This window comes from Falco peregrinus, chromosome 5, assembly GCF_023634155.1.
Source record: "Falco peregrinus isolate bFalPer1 chromosome 5, bFalPer1.pri, whole genome shotgun sequence".
NCBI lineage: Eukaryota > Metazoa > Chordata > Aves > Falconiformes > Falconidae > Falco > Falco peregrinus.
The window spans coordinates 86,090,636-86,110,769 of record NC_073725.1 but is presented as its reverse complement, the minus strand read 5'-3'; the positions used below and the strand labels follow the sequence as shown (position 1 = coordinate 86,110,769).

The following is a 20,134-nucleotide window of genomic DNA, read 5'->3' as shown; positions in this document are numbered from 1 at the left end:
TTCATGCCCATTTCTCTCGAGGCAGTAAACTGAAGATGACCGGTTTGATCAGTGTTTGGTGCACTGGAGCAGTAAGTCCTTAAATCCACATCGAGTGCTTGGTGGATGCCAGGCAGCAAAAGCTGGAAAACTTGCAAAACCAGGGTTGCTCCCTGCGGGTGCTGGAATTCTGCAGTTTAGGGCCTTTCTGCCTATTTGTCTCCTTGTCTTTTAGCACACGCTGTCCAAGAGCCGCTAGCAAGCAAGGGGTACGAGCTTGCAATGTTGGGTTTGATATGCCATACCGCTGCCATAAGCAGGTAGAAGGTTATCACCTGTGTAAGTGAAACAGGTGGTAGGGGACACTGGTTGCTCCAGTTGCCAGCCCCCCATGAATGTGCTGTCCCCCCTCTTGTCTGAAGACGGCCCAAGTATGAATTGCCCATTGACTTGGTTTTGTTTATTCTTGCAGGCTGGAACAGCCGTACTTCTGTGCGGGCGCCCAGTTCTTCCAGGCACTGAGTCATTGCTCCTCTCTCCAGCGGCTTTGCATCGTCTCCCGGAGTGGGACTCTGCAGTCTGACGCAGTGATGTCATTCATGGCCAACTGCCTTGAGGTCATCATGTGCCACATGTTTATGGGAGAATCTCTTACCGTTTGCAAAAATCTCCAGCAATCTATTGTCCGGAGGTGAGTGCGGAAAGGGGTTGATGTGGGATTTCTGGAGCTGTTGAAGATTTATCTCCGTTTCCTGGCTTGCCAAAGTTTATATGGCTTGGAGCACTTGTTCCAAGAAGCTAATAGGTACTGTGTAACCACTTGGCACATGAACTAGCCTCTTATTTTAATAAGAGTGAATCAGTGAAATATTTGAAGGTATTATATGAATTTTTTATTCCATTCCCACCCATGTTCTCTGCAGTTCCGTTGGCTGAGTTGAAGTTCTGGATGTAAAGCTTCATCATAAATCAAATTACGCTTTTTCTGTAAACAAAACATCTGCCGACATTTTAAGTACTGAGAGATTTGACCTTGAAGCTTTCCTCCTTTCCCACAAGTGACTAAGATAATTCTCTGTCCTCTAATCACTTGTAAATGTCACTTACTGATAATCCCCTGGCAGCACAATTCAAAGCCTTTAAAGGATTGTTGTGAAGGGTTTTTCTTCGGGGTGTGTGTGGGGGGGAGAATTGGTACAAACTGCTTTGCACGTTTGGCAGTTCTTAAATGCATTTTGCTTGGCCCCTTGCAGTGTTCTGAGGCTCACGTGGTGGCAAACGTTTGTGTGTGAGCCATGAACTGCATTTGAAAAGAGAGCTTTTAATTAGGCTTGGCATTTTGAAATCTTCTAATAGTGGCAGTCATCTTACAAAATATTTCCCATGCAACAGACTTTCCATTATTATTTTTTTTTCTATAAGGCTTTTTCTCCGCCTTCAGTCTGTTTTCTTTGTCACCTACTGTTGCTTTGCCCTGTTAAGCTCTAATAAAAATTTCAAATCACACGGCATTATTACTGCATCCTAAAGGGTGCTCCTCCCCCCCAGCCTTTCTTCTGCTTCAAACTGACTTATTACACTTGGCTTGTTTCCGCGGATCAGATCCAGAAGAGCCTATGACTATATTAGCTACCTACCAAACGGCACACGAGATTGTTTGTTACTGCCTCCAAAATGCTCCGCGCCCTTCAGGGATAGTGATTGCTGGAAACATCTGAGTAAATTCCTTGTGGTGTGACAAGGATTCTTGGAGTTTGTTTTTCACAGAGCTTCATATCTCTAAAAACATTTCTTGGTTGCTATCAGTTGTGTTTTGGGGATCCTTAGAAAGAACCAAAAATCGACAGTTCCTGTTTTTTATTTTGCTCTCCCCTCTGGATGTAATTGGAGCACTGGCCAAAATTTTAATGTCCACTTGCTGAACAGAAATACATTGCTCTGCTGTCTTTTCACCCTCTTTCTCTCTGTCGTGGATGGATTCTCACTATGTTCTGCACCTCTTAGTAATTTAAACCCTGGGAACTTTCCAAAGAGCAGCTGATGCCTCGTGGAAATGTTAAAAACCATTTTTATATTTAGCAACGGTTCTGGCTGTCATACTATTTTTTTCTTCTTTTGTATTTTATTAATAGAGACATTTGTATGAAAACAGGATTTTTTTGAAGGTTTTTTTTTTCTTTTCTTTTTTTTTTTTTCCTGAAGAGAGCATCTGCTCCTGCTGCAGATTCTACACCTGAAGTCATAATCCTCTGTGACATTGTAATTGGTGGCTCTGGAAACGATTTTGATGTCACGTAAGATTATGACTTCAGGAGGAGTATAAGCAGTGGGAGCAGATGCTCTCCTAAGCAACAAAGATCCCGTTCTCATGCAACTGTCTCTAGTAATAAAATGGAAGGAACAGAATACAGAAAATGATGTGTAAGCAAAGCCTGGAGTCTTCCACGAGTCATCAGTGTGTTTAACCACGTGACTTTTCCAGTGATCCCATTCTTATCCTGGCACAATTGTGCCATCAGATGGGGTCAGGAACTGACTTTCTCTTGACTGCATTTTATTTACTACTCCAAGGGCAAAGAGATGTGCAGTAAAATCGTGTGTGAGTTAGTTCATTGCCTAAACCTGTGGATAAGGCTCTTGATTCACACAACAAGGCTTCCTTTAAAAACGTGCCGCTAGTCTGTCCCTTTAATCCAAGCTTTAACCTGGGAGGGCCCATTGGGCAGCAAGTTTAAAGTCATGTATCCTTGTGCCAGAATGAAATAGGGTGATTTATCCTTTGTTATTTTTTTGGGGGGGGGTGTGTGTTTGCCTGCAGATGCTGCGTGTGCGGGGACAACATGGAGAGCGGGTGAGGAGGAGGAGGCGAGAGGAGGGAATGCAAAGCTATGAGCCTTCCTTTCTTTGCTTCCTTCCTTGAGCTAGGGGAATTGACCCATATTCCGTGGGTCCTGTGAAGGGTTAGAGTTCCTGTTTTAGGGCTGTGGGGATGGTCTTGTTTAGGCTGAGAGCAGCCAAGTGATTGCCGTTTATGAACAGGGAGATGGGGCCAAAGTCATCCCCGTTCACCCAGTGCCTCAAAGAAGAGAAGAGAAATGTGAGTGGGAGCTGGAAAGGCCTAGGGGTGGGCACACACCAGAAGTTTGCTGCAGGTGGTAGAGCTGGGAGGGCCTGAGAATGCAATCTAGCGCAGTGCAATCCTTTTTCAGACGTGGATGCACAGGAGGGTTCAGATCACAGAAGAGGCTGGGGCCGATTTGGGGAGAACAGACTGGTTTCAGCTGCGGTGTTGTATTGGAAGATGGTGTCTATACAGGGTGCGGTGGTGGGAGCCTGGGTATTAAATCTCCTGCACCGCATGATGGTTTAAAGCCTGGACTGATTCTCAAACTCTCCCCTTTGACTGTAAAATACGGTTAGTATTATGTATTTCTGTTCTGCTTGTCTGAAAAGAGAGTTGTTCTCATGTCTGTTAGTCTTGTGACAGCTCTAAACCAGGCCCTGTGGCGTCCAGCTTTCTTGTGGGCAGTTTTCTGGTTGAAGTTTGTTGCTATTTGGGACAAATTAGTTTACGTATTTAAGTCATTAAAAACCTCTGATTCAGTTCTGCCTCTTTTGCAATGAAACATAGTAAGCAGAACAGCACTCATCTGGAGCCCTCATCAGCAAACAAGAGGCTTGCAAGGGCAAAGTCTCCTCTGAGCTTTAGAGAAGACTGTTTCCCTCTGGGCAGATAAATCATTGCAGTGTTTTTCTTTATTCTTTTTTCTACAGTGTGAATGGGAGGGGTAATCTCCTTTATGGTTCAGGGAGATACTCTGTGCACATAAGAAAGGCCTAGTGGTTAGAGGGGGAGATGTGCCTTGAGTGGTCCATATCCACTCCCCCCAGCTTCCTCAGATTTCACATGTGACAGTGGCCTTGTCTCAGTTTCTCTGTAAAATTATGTATTTTTTTCCCCTATCACATGGTGCTCAGCTGCTGCCTCACTTCAGATAGCAGCAGATCTAATGAATACAATGTTTTCCCTTTTATGTTTGGACCCTAACTTTGCCGAAGTGCTTAGCTCCAAGCCTATGTTGTCTTTGTTTAAATAACTCTTCTGTTGAAACCACTTCACTGGTAATTCTAGAAACACGAAAACACCACAGTTGGAGGACCCACAGTTTTAGGTTCAAGCGTGACCTCAGACCTGTTGCTGTGCAAAGGGGCTTCTTGGCAGAAAAGGGAGATTTGTTTTTCCCGTTTAGGCAGAGTTGCTGTGCTGAGATTCTTCCTAAGTGCTCCGAATCCCGGTCCGAGGGGACGGGGATTGATCGTTTCGAGCAGCTTCCCCCGAGGGTTTCTGCACTGTTATTTCGTGAAATGGCCACTAGATGGAGCTGTGGCCTACGGAAGGTGTCGCACCGCTCACCGCGTTGCATGCTAAGTGAGTATTTATACGCCTGTATTTCTCTGCCCCGCAAGATTTCAGAAATCTTGCGGGCAAGGAATCTGGATGACTTCTGGATTGCGCAGCTACATGGCATGGTTAATGGGCACTTCACAAGTGTGCAGGAGAAGTTGCTTTCCTGGTAGGGCTTACCAGCAGAAAACGGGCAGGAAGAGGGGTTGGGAAATGCTTTGGCAAATATCCTCTTGGCCTCAAGGACAAATTTAATTTTCCAGTGTGTTCATTTAGAATTTTGTTGGTTTTAGCTTAAGTGTTTAGATAACTGCTATTGTAATGATTTCAGGGACTCTACAGCACCAGACGATACAAGCCTGTGAAAAGTCCTTGAAAAAACACCTTGGAAAAGATCAAGAAAGCAACAATAAAAAAACCCCAAACACCAAAGCAAAACAAAAAAAAAATCTGAGCACGTGGCGTCATTAGGGATTCTTCATATGTAGGGGGAAAGTGTCAAGGCACGGAAGTGAGTTGTGATTTATAGAAACGCAATCCAAGTTAAGCCATGGTAGAGCGTGTGGTCAGGAAGCGAAAGATCGTGGTGCAGCTGAAGTGTGTTTTGGGGAGGTGGGTGGATAGCTGGGCTCATCTGCTCACATTGTGGTTTCCTGGGGTCTGATAGCTGTTGGGAGAAGGTGCAGGGGGCTGGGGCTGGCTGGAGTCCTGGTGCAGCATCCCGCAAGAGCTGTTGGGTCAGAATGGGGAGCTGACAGTTCCAGCTCAAGCTCTGTGCCCCTGTTCCCCGAGCCGTGCAGGGCTACCTGTCTCCAGCAAATGGCTTTGCTCAGCGAGTGTGCAACTTGTCACTGGTGAGGCTGCACCTTGAATACTGTGTTCAGGTTTGGGCCCCTCACTGCAAGAAAGACACTGAGGTGCTGAGAGCGTGTCCAGGGATGAGCAACGAAGCTGGTGAAGGGTCTGGAGCACAAGGCTTAGGAGGAGCAGCTGAAGGAACTGGGGGTGTTCAGCCTGGAGAAAAGGAGGCTCAGGGGAGACCTTATTGCTCTCTACAACTACTTGAAAGGAGGTTGTAGTGAGGTAGGGGTCAATCTCTTCTCCCAAGTAACAAGTGATAGGACAAGTGGAAACAGCCTCAAGTTGTGCCAGGGGAGGTTTAGATTGGATATTAGGGGAAATGTCTTCACCAAAAGGGTGGTCGGGCATTGGAAGAGGCTGCCCGGGGAGGTGGTGGAGTCCCCATCCCTGCAGGGATTTCAAATGCATGTAGAGGTTGCACTTGGCAACATGGCGTAGCGGTGGACTTGGCAGTGGTTGGACTTGATCATAAGGGTCCTTTCCAACCTAAATGAATCTGTGATTCTATGACTTAGGTGACTCTGAGGATTAACCAGTGCTGGGAAGTGCAGAGTGTTTTCCTGTTTTAGGACAATCTGCCTGTTCTGGGGATCGCAGACCCAGAGAAACACCAACGTAACCTACCTTCCTTCTGCCTGTGTTGGGTATGAGCGCTGCTTAGCTTGAAGCGGCTGTCACAGTACGACTTCTGCCACTTTCTAGGAATAGCTATTTCAGTCTGAATTAGATCTTACTATTCAAGCTTCTGTAGCATTACTTAATTTTTCCTCTGCTTGTTTTTGTCCTTTCTTAACACGAAACTCTTGGCTGGATCTTACCTTTCCTTAAACTGCTGATTCCAGTGGCCCTGTGTGGCTGTGAGAGTCTTGATGCTTGCTGAAGGGATGAAGCTCCCTCCTGGGATTATGAAGCCCTGCAGAAATAGGGCTTCCAGGTGGGAGCATGGGGGTGAAACTGAGTATTTGGAAAGTGCTGAGTGATCGTGTCCCTCTCCTGGCATTTAACACAGGACTGAACTATCACGAGAGAATTTTTGCTCACCTTGGAGCTAAGCATTCCCCCCTCCCTTGTTGCTATTGCCCTGGATATCCCTGCAGTATTCCTCTTGCCTGGATTCTCATTGTGGGCTTGGCCTCAGAAAAGCCCTTTTGGGTAATCTTTTTTGCTGTTAGATTGGCTGGGAGAGGGCTGTTGGGGCAGTAAGCAAGTGCAAGATCATCTCTGAATTCAGCAGAGTCCTCCAGCGTCCCTCCTGCACTGCCCACCTGACTGCTGCAATTGTATTGACGCTGCAAAAAGCTGGTATTATCACCTAGGGCTTATTTGAGATTTTCTAGCTGGTTTTGCATCCCTTCACCACCTTCTCTTCCTTCTGACCTTGAAAAAGTCCCTCTCAGTACACTGCTGGCTTTCCTGGGTCCCAGAGCCAGCATGGTAGCTGCCAATCCCACTCCGCTAGCCTAAGCTTGTTGTGGGCTCAGGCCCTGCGTCTGATTGCAGAAGACTTAATGTATCGCTAGGCTGGTGTAGTGAATCATTAGCATCCTGTTCCAGCTTTCATTGTCTGTTTCATTTCCTGCTCTTGGAAACCCCTGAATCATTCTGTCACAGACTGAATAACAAACTGCATCCTTGTCAGCTTGCGTTACCCAAGAATTTCTTGGCGGGCTTGGCAAAGGCTGACTTTGCTTGAGGTGTGGCCTGGACACCTTTGCTTCTACCGGGGATGTTGTTTATGGGTGGGTTCAAATGCTTTACAAGCCAGCACGGCTTGTGGGACCATCCTCGGTTTGGCATATTAATGTGTCTTCTTTGGGGTTGTTAACATACCCCCTTCTTAAATGCATTCCTGTGGTTGACCCAAATGGCTTGTTCTGACTGCTAGCTCCTGTGTTTTGAAGGGAATTCAGTCCTGAAGCCATCCTTAGTGGGTAGATTGGTTTGTGCATGAAATAGGTTTCAAGGATTGTCCTCTCTCTCTTGGCTGAGAAATAATATTGGAATAGTACTGTCGTGCTTTCTCTTCATGAGGGTGTAAAAGGCTGAATAGAAGCATTAACTGCAGCTTTAAAGCATTTCCATGGTAAAATAAATCTAATTGAGCAGTTATTGCAGTAGCTTTATAATTTGTGGAAGAGATTAGGAAATAACTTCCAGCTTGCTCTGGCAGAGCACTCCCCTAGGACGTGTCCTGGGTGCTCTGGCATCGCTCTTTGGGTTCTTATTCCCTCCCCTTCTAATTGTCCGGTCACATTTGACTGATGCAGAGTTCAGCCAGAAAAATAATGTAAGAACTTCAGTCTGCGAGCATGTTTGATATAAACCTCAGTTTACAGAAGTAGCACAGTGTCATTCGTGCCTTACGTTTTGCTTCTGTGGTTTCTCTCTGTAATTTGTCTCTTCTCGGGGTGAGTCTGATGTGTATTGCTCCTTGCCCACGACACAATGCGGTGGTAGAGGATGCTGCATGGAAGATAATGGGAGAGTGGCAGTGTTGTGTGTGAATGACTTCCAGAGTCTTAGCTACGTCCCTTTGTCTCAGGGTGGAGGCTGCAGTGGTGGGTCTTAAGGTGGGGGAAATCGCAGACCTTGGGAGAATGCCAGTTTGTCTCTAGACAGGAGGGGGTGGAAGACACGCTTAAAGGAAGACACTTTATGGAGGAAATATCTCATTGTGTGGAGTTAAGAGCAACCTGAGGAATCACAACTTTCCATTTCTGAGGTTTGAAAATGAAGTCTGCTCCGTTCTGGTACTCCAGTAGGGTTGGAAGTGAGAATGGCATTAAGGAACGGGTCTGCTTTAGAGTCAGTATGTGGGGGCTTTGGACCCCTCTTGAGAGGCTTCTGGGAGATGAGTTGGGGGGCAAGGGTCCTCCCTGCTCACAGAGGAAGGGGCCTGGGGGGAATCCTACCCGCAGTTTCTTTGGCATGGCTTGGAAGATGCTCTGGAAAAACTTAATTTTATGCTATTGGTAGTCTCTGTAAGCAAGGAGAGCTTTCGCAGTTCCCTGGTACTGAGTTCAGGGCACAGCCAGTGGAACAAATTTTAAGTGTATGTATGGCTTTCCCTGAAAAGGTGAGAAGAGTGTGTGTGTGTATGTTGGGTCATGCCACTTGTCAGCTGTTCCAGCTTGTCCTGGCTCTTCCTCTGTTCTGCTGTGCCATGCTTCAGGGATGGGAGTTTCCAGCCTGGCTCAGGTATGCTGGCTGAAGCTTTCAAGACGGATGCCACATTTGAACTTTCAGATGTGAGCAAGTCTTCCAGTGAAAACAGACTTACGCTGTGCCTGGCAGAGGATTAACAGGGGTTTTGTGCTTGTAGGTGGAAGAGCTGCGTACAGGGCAAAATGTGAGTTGGTCTGAATTCTCTTCTCTAGGGAAACTTGTGCCTCTCCAGTAGCAGCTCACCAGCCTGTGGGGAAAGTCTTAAATGGAGGGGACAGAAGGTGTGTGACTGCAGCAGACATTGGTTTGCATTTGTGAGAGTCATGCAAATCGGAGTCCACATCTGCTCTGTTCCCCCAAACCAAGCTTCTCCTGGTTTACTTCCTTACTTTCCTTCTCCGGAGCCTCTTTTTCCCATAAGCTCATCTCAGTTCGTGGAGTTCAAAAACCTGGTGTTGATCCACTCCTGGTACTGTTTTTCCTCATTTTATCTGGTGTGTGCTCCTTCTGTTGCCAGTGCTTAACTATACCACTTCGTGTGCCCTTATTCCTGCTTGCCAGCTTTTGTGAAATGGGATGAGCTGAAATGCCTGAATTTGGTGTAGGTCTTAGGTTTCTTGGCAAATCTCAAGGGGGAATACATCCTTCAGTCCCAAATACTGCCTTATCCTTTCCTTACGAGTAGGAGAAGGTAAGTTTGAGCAGCACCTAACGCAGTGGAGCTGTCGTCTTCTGGGGTCTGTGGTGCAGAGTTGCAGGGGGGCATAATCCATCGTTACAGGCTGGCTGGTGACATTCTCCTGTGGCTTTGGGCTGCCCTTTAGCTCTATCAGCAGGTGGAGTCCTGGGGACTCGCCGGCCTCTCTAGAGAAGTATGTCTGAAAACACATGCTGAGAGTGTTTGCCAGGAGATAACTGCATTCCAGGGAGTGACTCTTTTGTCTTGCTAAAATCGAGGAAATCTGATCAAAGTGCAGCCTGGCTTTGGAGTTTTTCTCTTTCTTTTTGACTTTGTCCCTGACCTACATATTGGATCCTGCCACACTGGTTGGAAGTAATTGAGACCGTAGTGTTAGGCTATTTACCAAGCTGTTCACTTGAAAATAACCTTACTGTGTCCAGTCCACACCTGTTCTGGGATAATTCTGGAGGCAAATAACAAAGCGCCATTAACCCTTTCAGCCACCTGCAGCCCGCTCAAGATCAAACTGTAGAGTGAGGTTATACCTTTGCTGATGCCAGGAGGAATTTGTGACAAGGGGTGCGTTTCACTGTTTGTTTCCCAGCTCCGTGAATGACTCCAGCCAGCTGCTGAAGTCAGGCCCGCTATGTGTCCACATCCAAATGAGGACACATTTCAGAGACCTCCTTGTAAAAGTTCCCACTGGGTGGTAGTTGGTTTGGTGTTGAGTCTGCTGGACCAGAGGCAATGCTGGAAAATATATGTGTGTGTGGGGGGGTGGGTATTTTCTTTGTTATCCCAGTGGTTGTTTCTGATTAAAGGATCTGTTTTGAAGGGGCTGCTAGTCAGTTGCCTAGAAAACTTGCTTTCATTTAATTAATCATGATGAGTTTAGTCTGGAGGTTTTGTAGGAGAGAGCAAGTAAGCATATCCTTGGCTTCTTTCCTTGGAAAAAAAAGCAGGATTTCATGTCTGAAACTGCAGCTCTTTTGTCTCCTGGGGTCGACATCCTTCTCTGTCCTTCGGGTTTTAATTTTACAAGCCATGCGCTTGCAGAGGTGGATCGAGTTTGAAGTCCATCCAGGTGTGGAATGAGGAAAGAACCGTCAAGAAGATTACAGGAGCTATTCTGCAACTCATTAACTCAATCTCTTCCCCTTCTTGTTATCTCCTCCCCATGCCTGGGGCCTTTCAAACTAGTGCTCTAAGTGCTTCTCACTTAATCTAGCCCACCTGGACAGGTGTATGAAGAAAGGAATTGCCTTCCGGGGAAGGACTAAAGGAGCATAGATTGTAGAGGGAGTCTGCTTTTGGGATCTGCTAATCCCAGTTTAACATTATGACAGCTGCTCGTTAAAATCAGGGTGTTTTTTAACAGGCAGTTAAAGGAGAGGCTTTGCACGCACATTTAGCTGAGAATAATAGTGAACCATGTGCATTTGATTTTTTTTTTCTTAAATCACGCAAATTGTACATGGAAAGAATTCTCCGGCGTCAACTTGCTGGGGTATGGAATTTACAAGGTTTGCAGTAACATACAGTTTCCTGTTGAGGGGGGGAGAAAATTACAAAGCTTTCTTTTTTTCTTTTTTCTTCTTTTTTTTTTTAAGATCGAGTTCAAACCTCTCATATAAATCCAGCCTCTTTGGAAGGTATACTTACTGTGTTGGGGCTTTTCAGTTGTCTTGGTGGCAGATTGTCATGTAAACTTGTCTAGGTTCTCATTTTTATAGCTACATGTAAAGGCTGCTTATAAACTACAATTTTGTATACGGTGAGAAGGCAGCATGCAGATCTAATTTGGGAGAGTCTATATACAAAGAAAGAAGCAGAGGTTTCTTTGCCTTGGGGAGATGGCTGTTTCTTCCTAGCTGAATGTCAGTAAACCTGGTCTATTAACGTGATTTTCTCTGCAGGACTGTGGTGTTGGATAAGAAACATGAAGAGCTGAGGCAGAGGAGGGACTATCAAAGAGACATTTGCTGTATTTTATGTAATTTCACTGCAGACTTTACCAACTGCCTCACAGATCAGTGCTTATTTGCTGGTTGATTTCTTGCAGGCAGTGCTGTGGAAGTGAGAAACTGTGTGGCCACTACACACGCCCCCAGATCCACTGAAGGAGCAGTGTCCTTTTCTGCCAGCCCTTAGGCATGAGGCATGAAGGGCAGGTCTGTGATGCAGAAAGATTGAAAATTGCCCCGGGTAGTTTTGTTGCTGGAAATCCTTACTCCTGCAGCTACTTAGGTTCAGGCAAATTAACTTAATCCACCGGGACTGAGCAACTAGCCTGGAATGGGAGTTTCTCTGCTATGTTTTTGGCAGCGCTGCTCCAAATCATTTGTGGATGGGAATAACCTTTCTGTCTCCTGGGAAATGCCAGTCTCTCGTGGCCTTTTCTTCAGCTGGCTGTATTGCTACCTGGGATTTTCATATGTGTTTCCAGCAGCCAAATATCCAGCCGTTCCCCCTCTGTTTGACAGAATTCTGGCTGTTTCAGAGCTGGAAATTTTCCAGACGTGCATCAGTATAAGAGAAATTTGTTAAGCAGTGTCGAGCAGAACTTCTCTTTCAACTCAACACAACTTGCTTCAGCCTCAAGGGGCTGATGCTGCCAGTTTGACCCTGCCTCCTTTAGAATGATAATGAACTGGCTCTTGTCACATGGTTTGGAAAGCATCTTTGTGGCATGGGGCTAATAGTCACAAGTCTTTTTAATCTCAAGTGTGTAATTCTGAAGCTATAGTGCAACTTCCCTTTACCCCCCAGCTTTAAAAGACTGAACTCTTGTTATGCTACACTGAGTAATAATGTTTTTCTTCCCCCTTGTTCCCTTACTCACCAGGTTGTTATCATGTAGAGTACTTGCTGATGGGTACTTGGGATTTTTTTTTTTGTCTGATTCTTTTTACATTGCATAGATGGTTTACCTGGTGCGCTCTTGCTCTGCTCTGTACTTACAACCCTGCCTCTCCTCTCTCATGTTGTGTCAGGCCTTTCACTTGCAGGCTCCAAGATGTGTGCTGGAAGGCAAGACCCCGTGGTGTGATGCTGGCAAGAGGAGCTAGGAGGGCAGGAGGAGAATGCAGATTTCTCTAAGAGGGGACCGAAAGACTGAGGCTGTAGATTCAGAAACTGGAACCCAGAACTCAAGTGGCAAACAGGGATACTTGTGTGTGTTTCTGTTAAGGCAAATTCTTGTGGTGCCAAGACAGGTTTTCTGCAATTTGGGATTAAAAAGGAGGCTGCAGTGTGTGTGTGTGTGCATGCACGTGCTTGTGCGTGCACACTTAAATGCTTATCTCCAGATCTGAGCTTTCTAAACTTGCCTGTGCTCTAATTGCAGAGTGCAGACTCTGCATGCAGAACAACCCAGCCTGAAGTGATAATCCCAGGCTCAGTCCCCAGGGAATGCCTGGCACTGCTCTGGCCTGGTTTTCTTAATGGCTCTGCTACTTGCTGCTGGTTTGTAGGGGGTTTAAATTGTTATCTCTGAGCACCTTGCCCAGTTTGGGCAGAGCTCTTAGGATCTCTGCTCCCCTAAGAATACCTGTATGTTGCAAATTATCTATTAATTTTTTAAAACTGCTCCCTCCCTCCCCATGATGGGCCCAGTTTGGGCTTGTGCCAGCTCAACAGACTCACTGAAAAGGGATGCAAGCCCAGCCTGCACTCCCCGTTGACACACAGAGAGGAGAGTGGGAAACCCTGACTTCCAGCTGTCCCTGCCTGCTCCGAACAACCAACCCACCCTTGCCCTCACCACTGCATGATCTATATACATGCAATCCCCTTCTCTTGCACAGGAGAATTCCTATTTTTCCTTGGCTAATAATCTGTGTCTGATTTAGTTTCCAGGCGGACCGTCCTGCATTAAATGTCGTCATTTTCCCTCTGCTTCATGAGGACTTGACAGAGGTCATCAGAGATGTCCCCATGCGGCACTTGGATGAAATTACCTTGTTTAAAAGCAGAGTGGCTGAGGAACCTCCCAACTTGTGGTGGTGACTGTCACAGCATGGAAAGGACAGTCAGAGTGAGCACATGAAATAGCTTTTTGTTGGCCTGGATTTCCCATCTTCAGCTCCTGGCCACCTTGCTAGATGCTGTACAATCACTTTTAATAGGTGCAATTGTAAAATAAAAAAAGCTGGTCCTTTGCAGTGGGAAAACATCTATTGGATAGCGCTTGCATCTGAAAATCCTCTCTCAAAGGCTTCTGGAATCTGATGAGTATTTCCTTGCAGTTGATAGGAATTGTTTTGTTATTTTACTGAAGTTAAAGGTAAGAGAAACTGACTTAACAATGCTCTTTCCCCTGTGTCGCCTGGTGTATTTCCTAAGGACCCCTGTGTACTTTGGCAGTGTGCGTTGTGATATTGGTGGAAATCATTCTTTGCTTTGGTCTATTTTTGGCAAAGTAGAAAGTCTGAGCCAGCTAAGAGGCACAAAAATGTGTTGCTCAATTGAAGTGCATCACATCTTTTCTGTGTTACAAATATGCATTTGTAGTCACGCACATGCAATCAGATATTTAAAGGGTTTTTTTGATTGAGAAGTACCACAAGGACTCTCTTTTATTTTTGAATAACAAATTTAATTCATTAGCACCTCGATCATGGTATGTTCTTGCTGATGCTGTTTCCATCGGTCTGGTGGAAGAAGTTCTCAGCTTTTTTGGAAATCCTTGTCCTAGGGTAGATGGTGCCTACAGTGAATAAGCTGAGGCTCAGATCTGATTTAAATGCAGTCTGTCTTGCAGTGTAGATGGGAATGTAGTGTTCCAGTTCTGTCCTTAGATCCCATGCCTTGAGCTCATGCTAATTTTAGAGATGTTATGATGTATTTTCACAGTGTGATTTCAGTCAGCTTCTCTGCTCCACAGAACTTCCTCAGGCGTCAGTAGTGGTCTGGATCACTTTCATATTGCCTTATTTACTGAGCACTTTTGAAAGCATCAGACAGCTGTACCAAAAGCCGAGTTACCAGTTCCTGGAGCCACGGTTCTGGGCGGTAGTTGGATTTCCCTTCTGCTGGAGTATTTTGTAGTAGCACAGTGGGTCAGTCTGATGCAAAACAGCTATCAACCAGAGCTAACTTCTCCGCCTAGACACTTGCTAATGAGTTGAGCAGTGCTTTTCTGAGGAGGCCCAGTGTTGTCCAAAGATGATGTCCCCATCTCCTTTGTCGGCATTTTCAGCACAAGATGCCATCTCCCAAACGGTTTTCTGCTATCAGTTTATAGGAAGCCTGGTCTGATGGAATAGATTTGAGAGTAAAATGCATCTCCCAGCTTTGGAAGACTTTCCCTCCTTACTTTTCCGTCAGTCACATGTGAACCTGCCGGGAAATCTGTCTTGCTGGTGTAAGTCTTGACCCAGACTGGGGTAACACTTGTGCTCAGATAGATTACAGTGTTAATGAGCAGGTTAATGTTAGCCTTCTACTAACACAACTCTGTTCATTGCTAGAACTAACCCCTGCATGCGTTTGCTGTCTGCCCTGAGTTTCTTTCCCTTCCCCACTCAGGACAGGGTGCCAGCACTGGTCTCCGGTTTGTAGCCTGTAACAAGGTGGTGAGGCTGGCTTGTGCTTTTTCTGGAACAGCTGCAGCTGAGCTGTGATCACTCCTCAAGTATTTGAGACTCAGCCTCAGGTTAGGCACCTTGCAGGTGAGTGTGAGGAGCTGGTGCCCTGCTCTTGGCATCCTGCCACTGTTTTCTTTCCTGATCTCCCAACGAGGTCATTCTTTCTACCTCTTGTCATATTACTTGCCTGTTTGAACCCCTCCCTCCCTTTCCAACAGCTTTCTTCTGTCCTTCTTCCCTCAATTCAGCAAATCAGATGTACTTTTTGGTAGGAACGTGAGCCACTGCTTTGTCCAGTTCAGGCCACTTCAGGTCTGCCTAGTTTTTGCCCGTGTTCCTTTGCTCGAATAAATAAGCAAGGGTTAGGCAGTGAGTGTTTGCAAAGCTGCTTTCTCCTCCTTGTTTGAAAAATTAGTAAAGCTGCTTTCTCCTCCTTGTGCCTCTAGCCTCAGGGCAGGGTTGAGAGAAGGCTGAGGGTATGGAGCCAGTTCTCTGATGCCTGAGGGGACCTGTTCTGTCCTGTGGAGGAATCCCAACATTTGGTACATGCTACAGGAGGCCATTCCGACTCTCAGCAGGGATTTCCCTCCACGTGCACGCTGTGGCATGGGCAAGAGTTTGGCAGAACCGCCAGCTTGCCTGTTCCTGCCCTGCTGCAAAATCTGGGTTGGGGGACAGTGGTACGCAGAAAAGACCTGCTGCTTAATGGTGGTGTTAACCCTTTGGTCTTGGGGGTTAGAGTAACCCCATGAAACATGCCGTACCTTTTGCTTGGCAAAGTGATACCCATCTGCCTGGTGTCTTGCTAGATCGGGGCAGGCAATCAGGCATGTTTTATAACGGCATTATTCTGCTGCCTGGAGTATGATGTTTAGACATCTGTATTCACACAAGCAGGTCAGAAGTCCTGATGCAAATGCTACCCGTTATAATCGGGGCTAGGAAAGGTCACCTACAGGTAATAAAGATAGCACCACAAATAGAAATGAAGAGCTAAAAACTCCTTCCACCCCCAACCCCCCAACTTTGGGCCAATGCTCAGTATCTCTACTACAAATCCTCTCATGGTGAGTGAGAATTTCCGCTGCTTCTGCACTCCATGCAGGATTCACCAGATGTTAATAATGTGCTTATTTTCTCTAAGTGCTATTTTGGCATCGGTGTTAATTACAATTTATATTCTGCAACATTTACACTGGGAAAAGAACCCACCCTAATAGTCCCCAATTGGCAGAGCCGGGCTATTAAACATAGCACCATATGTTCTGAGCAGAGCAATATATGGGACTCGGAGCCCGCTCAGCACCAAGACTCCGGCATGCAGCATTAGAAGAGGAGAGGAGAACAGGGAGATGGGTGTTTTGTTCCTAGCTTTTATTTAATATGAAATTCCCCCTCCTTTTCTCTGGACTCTGTCCCCATCTCTCCAGAAATCTCCCTCCTGCTATCTGTGAGCATCTAATGAGGTCATCTCTGAGCCTGCTGATGCCACTGTCCGTAGTCTAAAATAAATGAATTCAATTACAGAAGGTGCCCTTCTTGCAGGGAGTGCCTCTGCTGGATTCCCAGTCCCTGCTGGCATGTTTCTTGCTGCACTGCAAATCAGACCTTCGATCTTTGGGGACTGCAGAAGAAATCTTTGCTTTGACCACCAGCAAGGTGTCCGTGCTCCTTTGGGACAAAGATATTCTGGGACAAGTGCCATTAACATGTAAAATCAGAAGTTGTTTGCTGCTCTGCTGATGTCCAAACTCTTGTTTAGCAAAGTGACACTTGGTTCCTGCAGGCTGGCAGGGTCTAGACCTGGAGAGTGACAGTGGTTTTGTTGCGGGGAATTTGGTGGGGCTAATTCATCAGTGTTTCAGTAGGTTTTGTAGAAGGACTGTAGGTTAAAGGGTTGCTTCCTCAGCTGTTTTGCAAAGCTGATTTCATGGTCTCTTTAGAAAATGGCAGTGTATCTGCTGCTCAGTTTGGGAGGGGGACTGCATGACAATGGCCTCTTCCTTCAGGAGGGCTTGGGCTGCAGTCGCTTGTCTGTTAGGGAAGTGGTTCGGCAGGAGGGGAAGGGATGGCAGTGAAAGGAAGCAGGGCAGGACTGCGTCGTATACCTTGACCTGTCGGCCAGACATGCACTGTGAGACTTGGCCTCAGTTTCCCCACTTGTGCAAGGGGAGGAGGGCTCACCTGCCTCGTGCAAGGGAGCTTGCAGGCGTGCAAAATGCGCTCCCCTGCAGATGAGGATGTGCTCCCTTGGGAGGGCAGGGCAGGGCAGGGCTGGGGCTGCTGATGCAGGCTGCTGAGGAGCAGAGCAGCAACCCTGCTCACGTTTATTTGCATGACTGCCGCCTCCTCTGCCAAGGCACCTGAGACCCAGGGGAGCAGAGCGGGATCTGTCCCTTCACCTTGCTGATCTTCAGAGGCATGAAAGTCCTGGGGTGACGTACAGGAATGGGGCTGTACGCTGTGAGGTGCTGGGTACTTTCCCTCAGCAGCCTTTATTGAGGATGGGTTACATCCCCCACGGCTGCAGAAATGTGGGGCTTTTCCGTTTGTGGAGTTGATCGGTGCGGAAGGGTTGTTTTGGCTGCTTGAGGGAGATGCAATTCCCCCTCGTCAGGTCCTAGGGGAGCGTGTCCAGCCAAAGCTCCTCTCCCCTGCCTGCGGGGAGCCCCGTGCAAGGGAGCCCCGTGAGCCGGCCTGGGTACTGCAGGAGCAAATCTCCTTCCATTGCAGCTCTCCTGCCTCTTTGATTAGATGCGCAGGCAGCCGGGGTACTCTAGCAGGAGAATCATTTCCATAGAAACCAATTGGGATGTTGTACAGGGAATAATGATTAATAGTGAAGGGATGTTGCCTTAGGCCCTTTTCATTTTTTAGGGGGCAGCAAGGGACAAAACGGAGCACAGGTAGGGGGACAGGCAGGCTCGAAAACTAATGGAAACCATCCCTTCCATCAATTTCCAGGGCAGCTTCCCCTCTTCTCCTCCTACCCTGCCCCCCACTGCTGCTTCCCAGCTTTCGTCAAATTTTCAAAATGACTAACCTGGTTAGAAATAATCATAATAATAAAAAAGGATGGATGAGGTCTGACTACTAACATTGTTGCTGTTAGCAGCAGGATTTCAGCCATAAAACATGAAGCAAGGGAGGCATTGACCTTTCTGCTGTTTGAAATGAATGGAGACATCAATATCTATTGTTTTGTGGCATTGACCTCTGACGCTCTTGTTTCGCCCTCCCCTTTCTTTTTTTTTTAATTTCCCCCTGACACTTGAGGAAAGGGGTCAGTTTGTACCATCTATTGATCCCGATCTTACTTGGTGATAGGGAAATAATTAGAATTTTAAAGATCTCTGCTGCATGCTGGCAAAATACATACACAGACGTGCACACTAAGCCCCCGCTTCCTGCGTTGCGTTCTCCCCCCTTCCTTGCAGAGATTCAAAGCTCTGAGATCTGAAGGAAGAGAGATCAATATAGGTTTAATCATGATGGGGTTTTAATTTCAGTTTTTTAAATGGTGAAGTGTAACGTTTTATGTTAATGTTGTCGGAGTCTGGCTGCCTGGTGCCTTGTTTTATTTATTGTTTTAAGTAGCCCCTTCTTTTGTGAACTTCATCTATGTACAGAGAATGTGAAATCAGGCATTGCTAATTAGCAGTATGACAATTAAGTAATGTAGCACAAAACCATTAGGACACTGGATTTGTTTTTGAAGTTTGTCCTTTGAAGTGGAAGCTGCAACTCCCTGCCCAAGGCTGCTGGGGAAAATGTTTTTCTATCAAAACTTTCTTTGAAAATAAAATGTCAGTGTAAGAGTCCCTATTTCTGTCGTCTCTCCCTATAAACAGCGGGTGGAAGTTGTTTCTCATTGTAAAAACTGCTGGCATTGATAGAAAGGGGAATTTAGAACAGCATTAAATGGGCAGTTGGTCTCCAAACACCCTCGGTTCTGGTAGAGATGTTACCAAAGCTGCTTGTTTAGCTTGTTGCAGGAGAACGGTGCTGCTTTAGGAGAGGAGACCCAGTTCACAACCAGTGCCCTGGAGATGGCAAAGGGAGGTGGCCCTCCAAACTGTGGGTTCGCCTCTGAGGCCTCAAGTGCCATTAGGATGTGGCACAGCCTGGTCGCAAATACTGACAAGCTCCTCGGTTTGGGCTCCTCCATCTGTGCGCTCGTTTGACACTTGTGTTTGCATCTGGCCCTTTGTTCTAGTAGTGAGTCAAATTCTGAATGTGCAACTTTCATGTACGCTGGTGGCATGTAAAACTTCAAATAAAGAGTGAAACGGATTTTGAACCAGGTCTCTGCTGTTGCCTTCTGCCTCTGATTTCCCTCTAAAACCAAACCCAAAGCCATCCTCCTAGGAGGCACGCTTTGGCGTTGCATTTTAAGTTTAAGCAATGTGGGGTGAGTTGCTGCATGGGCAGGGACGTGCCTGGGTGTAGCCCCAGTCTGGACTGGGAGCAGTGGAAGTGTCACCCGCTGGGAGTGCTGGGCTGAGCGGTGCTAATGGGGTTTACAGCCCTGTTCCCCCAGGTCTGAGGTTTGCCAATGCTGCTCTCCGCACCTTGGTGCTTGTGGCTCTGGGCTCAGCTGCAGGTTAAAGAAGGAGCTGCTTTGTGTTTAGGAAATGCTTCTCCTCCATGGGCCTTGGAGCACGCCACTGCTGAGCCGTGTTGCTGTGGGACAGAACAACAGTTATCCCAGGGTAAGTGAACCCAAGTGACTCGCAGAAGGTCCGTTACTCTGAGAAACCCCAGGGTATACCCTGTGCCGTGCCCCAACCTCAGGCAGCAGGCTGGGTCGGCACCGCTTCTCTGCGTGAAGCCAAGCGCTGAAATCAAGGATTAAACGTGAACGGGGGTGGCCAAAATTCTATTAATGCCCCCGCAACTGCATGGATGTAGTGGAGCTGGGGTGGCTGCGGCTGTGGGAAGGGGAAGCTGGTATGGTGGAAGCAGGTAGTGCTGCTTGTGACGAAGGAAACTGCAGGGATTAACCTGCCCTGGCAGCAGCACTTCTGCCCTTGTAGCTACGGCAGACGCGTGGACCCTGGATCCTGGGGGGCTGCGGTGGTGGCTGAAAGCGTATCGCCACCGTTGGGGGGGTGGAGGGGACTGGGATGGATGTCCCGGACCACAGCCCTGTGCACGATACAGCTGGGGCAGCACCAGCTGCTGGGCTCGCCTGTGTGGAAGGGCTGGTCAGTGCTAAAGAAAACGCATATCCTATTGAACCATCTCTTGTGTTGCTGTTTTTAGGGTGCCGGATAGTGATCTGTGGGGAACCCGGGCTTCAGGTACTTGCAACGTCTACTTTGGCTTTACAAAATCCACAAAACAAACATGCAAGAGGAGCAGCTTGGTGGAAAATGGTGCAGCTCATGTACCCACAGGATTAAATCAACTCACCCCAGGTAGGTGAAGCGGGAGATCACTCAAAATTGACGT

At 47.1% G+C, this 20,134-nt stretch overlaps 1 protein-coding gene across 7 annotated transcripts in view; it reads left to right on the top strand.

Annotated features, from left to right (window-relative positions):
• The window catches only part of FBXL18 (F-box and leucine rich repeat protein 18), a 50,523-nt gene that overhangs the window by 11,197 nt on the left and 19,192 nt on the right, over nucleotides 1–20,134 (top strand). For 4 of the 7 annotated variants that reach the window (XR_008747621.1, XR_008747623.1, XR_008747622.1 and 1 more), the window contains exons 4-6: nucleotides 452–670; nucleotides 19,312–19,392; nucleotides 19,946–20,100. Coding sequence is in view for 3 of the 7 variants with exons in the window: in XM_055806839.1 (XP_055662814.1) it covers nucleotides 452–670; nucleotides 12,944–13,100 (376 nt within the window). In the remaining 4 variants the exon portion in view is untranslated. Of the gene's footprint in view, nucleotides 1–451; nucleotides 671–12,943; nucleotides 18,986–19,311; nucleotides 19,393–19,945; nucleotides 20,101–20,134 lie in introns of those variants that run through there. The other 3 variants (XM_055806839.1, XM_055806837.1, XM_055806840.1) reach the window with 1 other exon arrangement.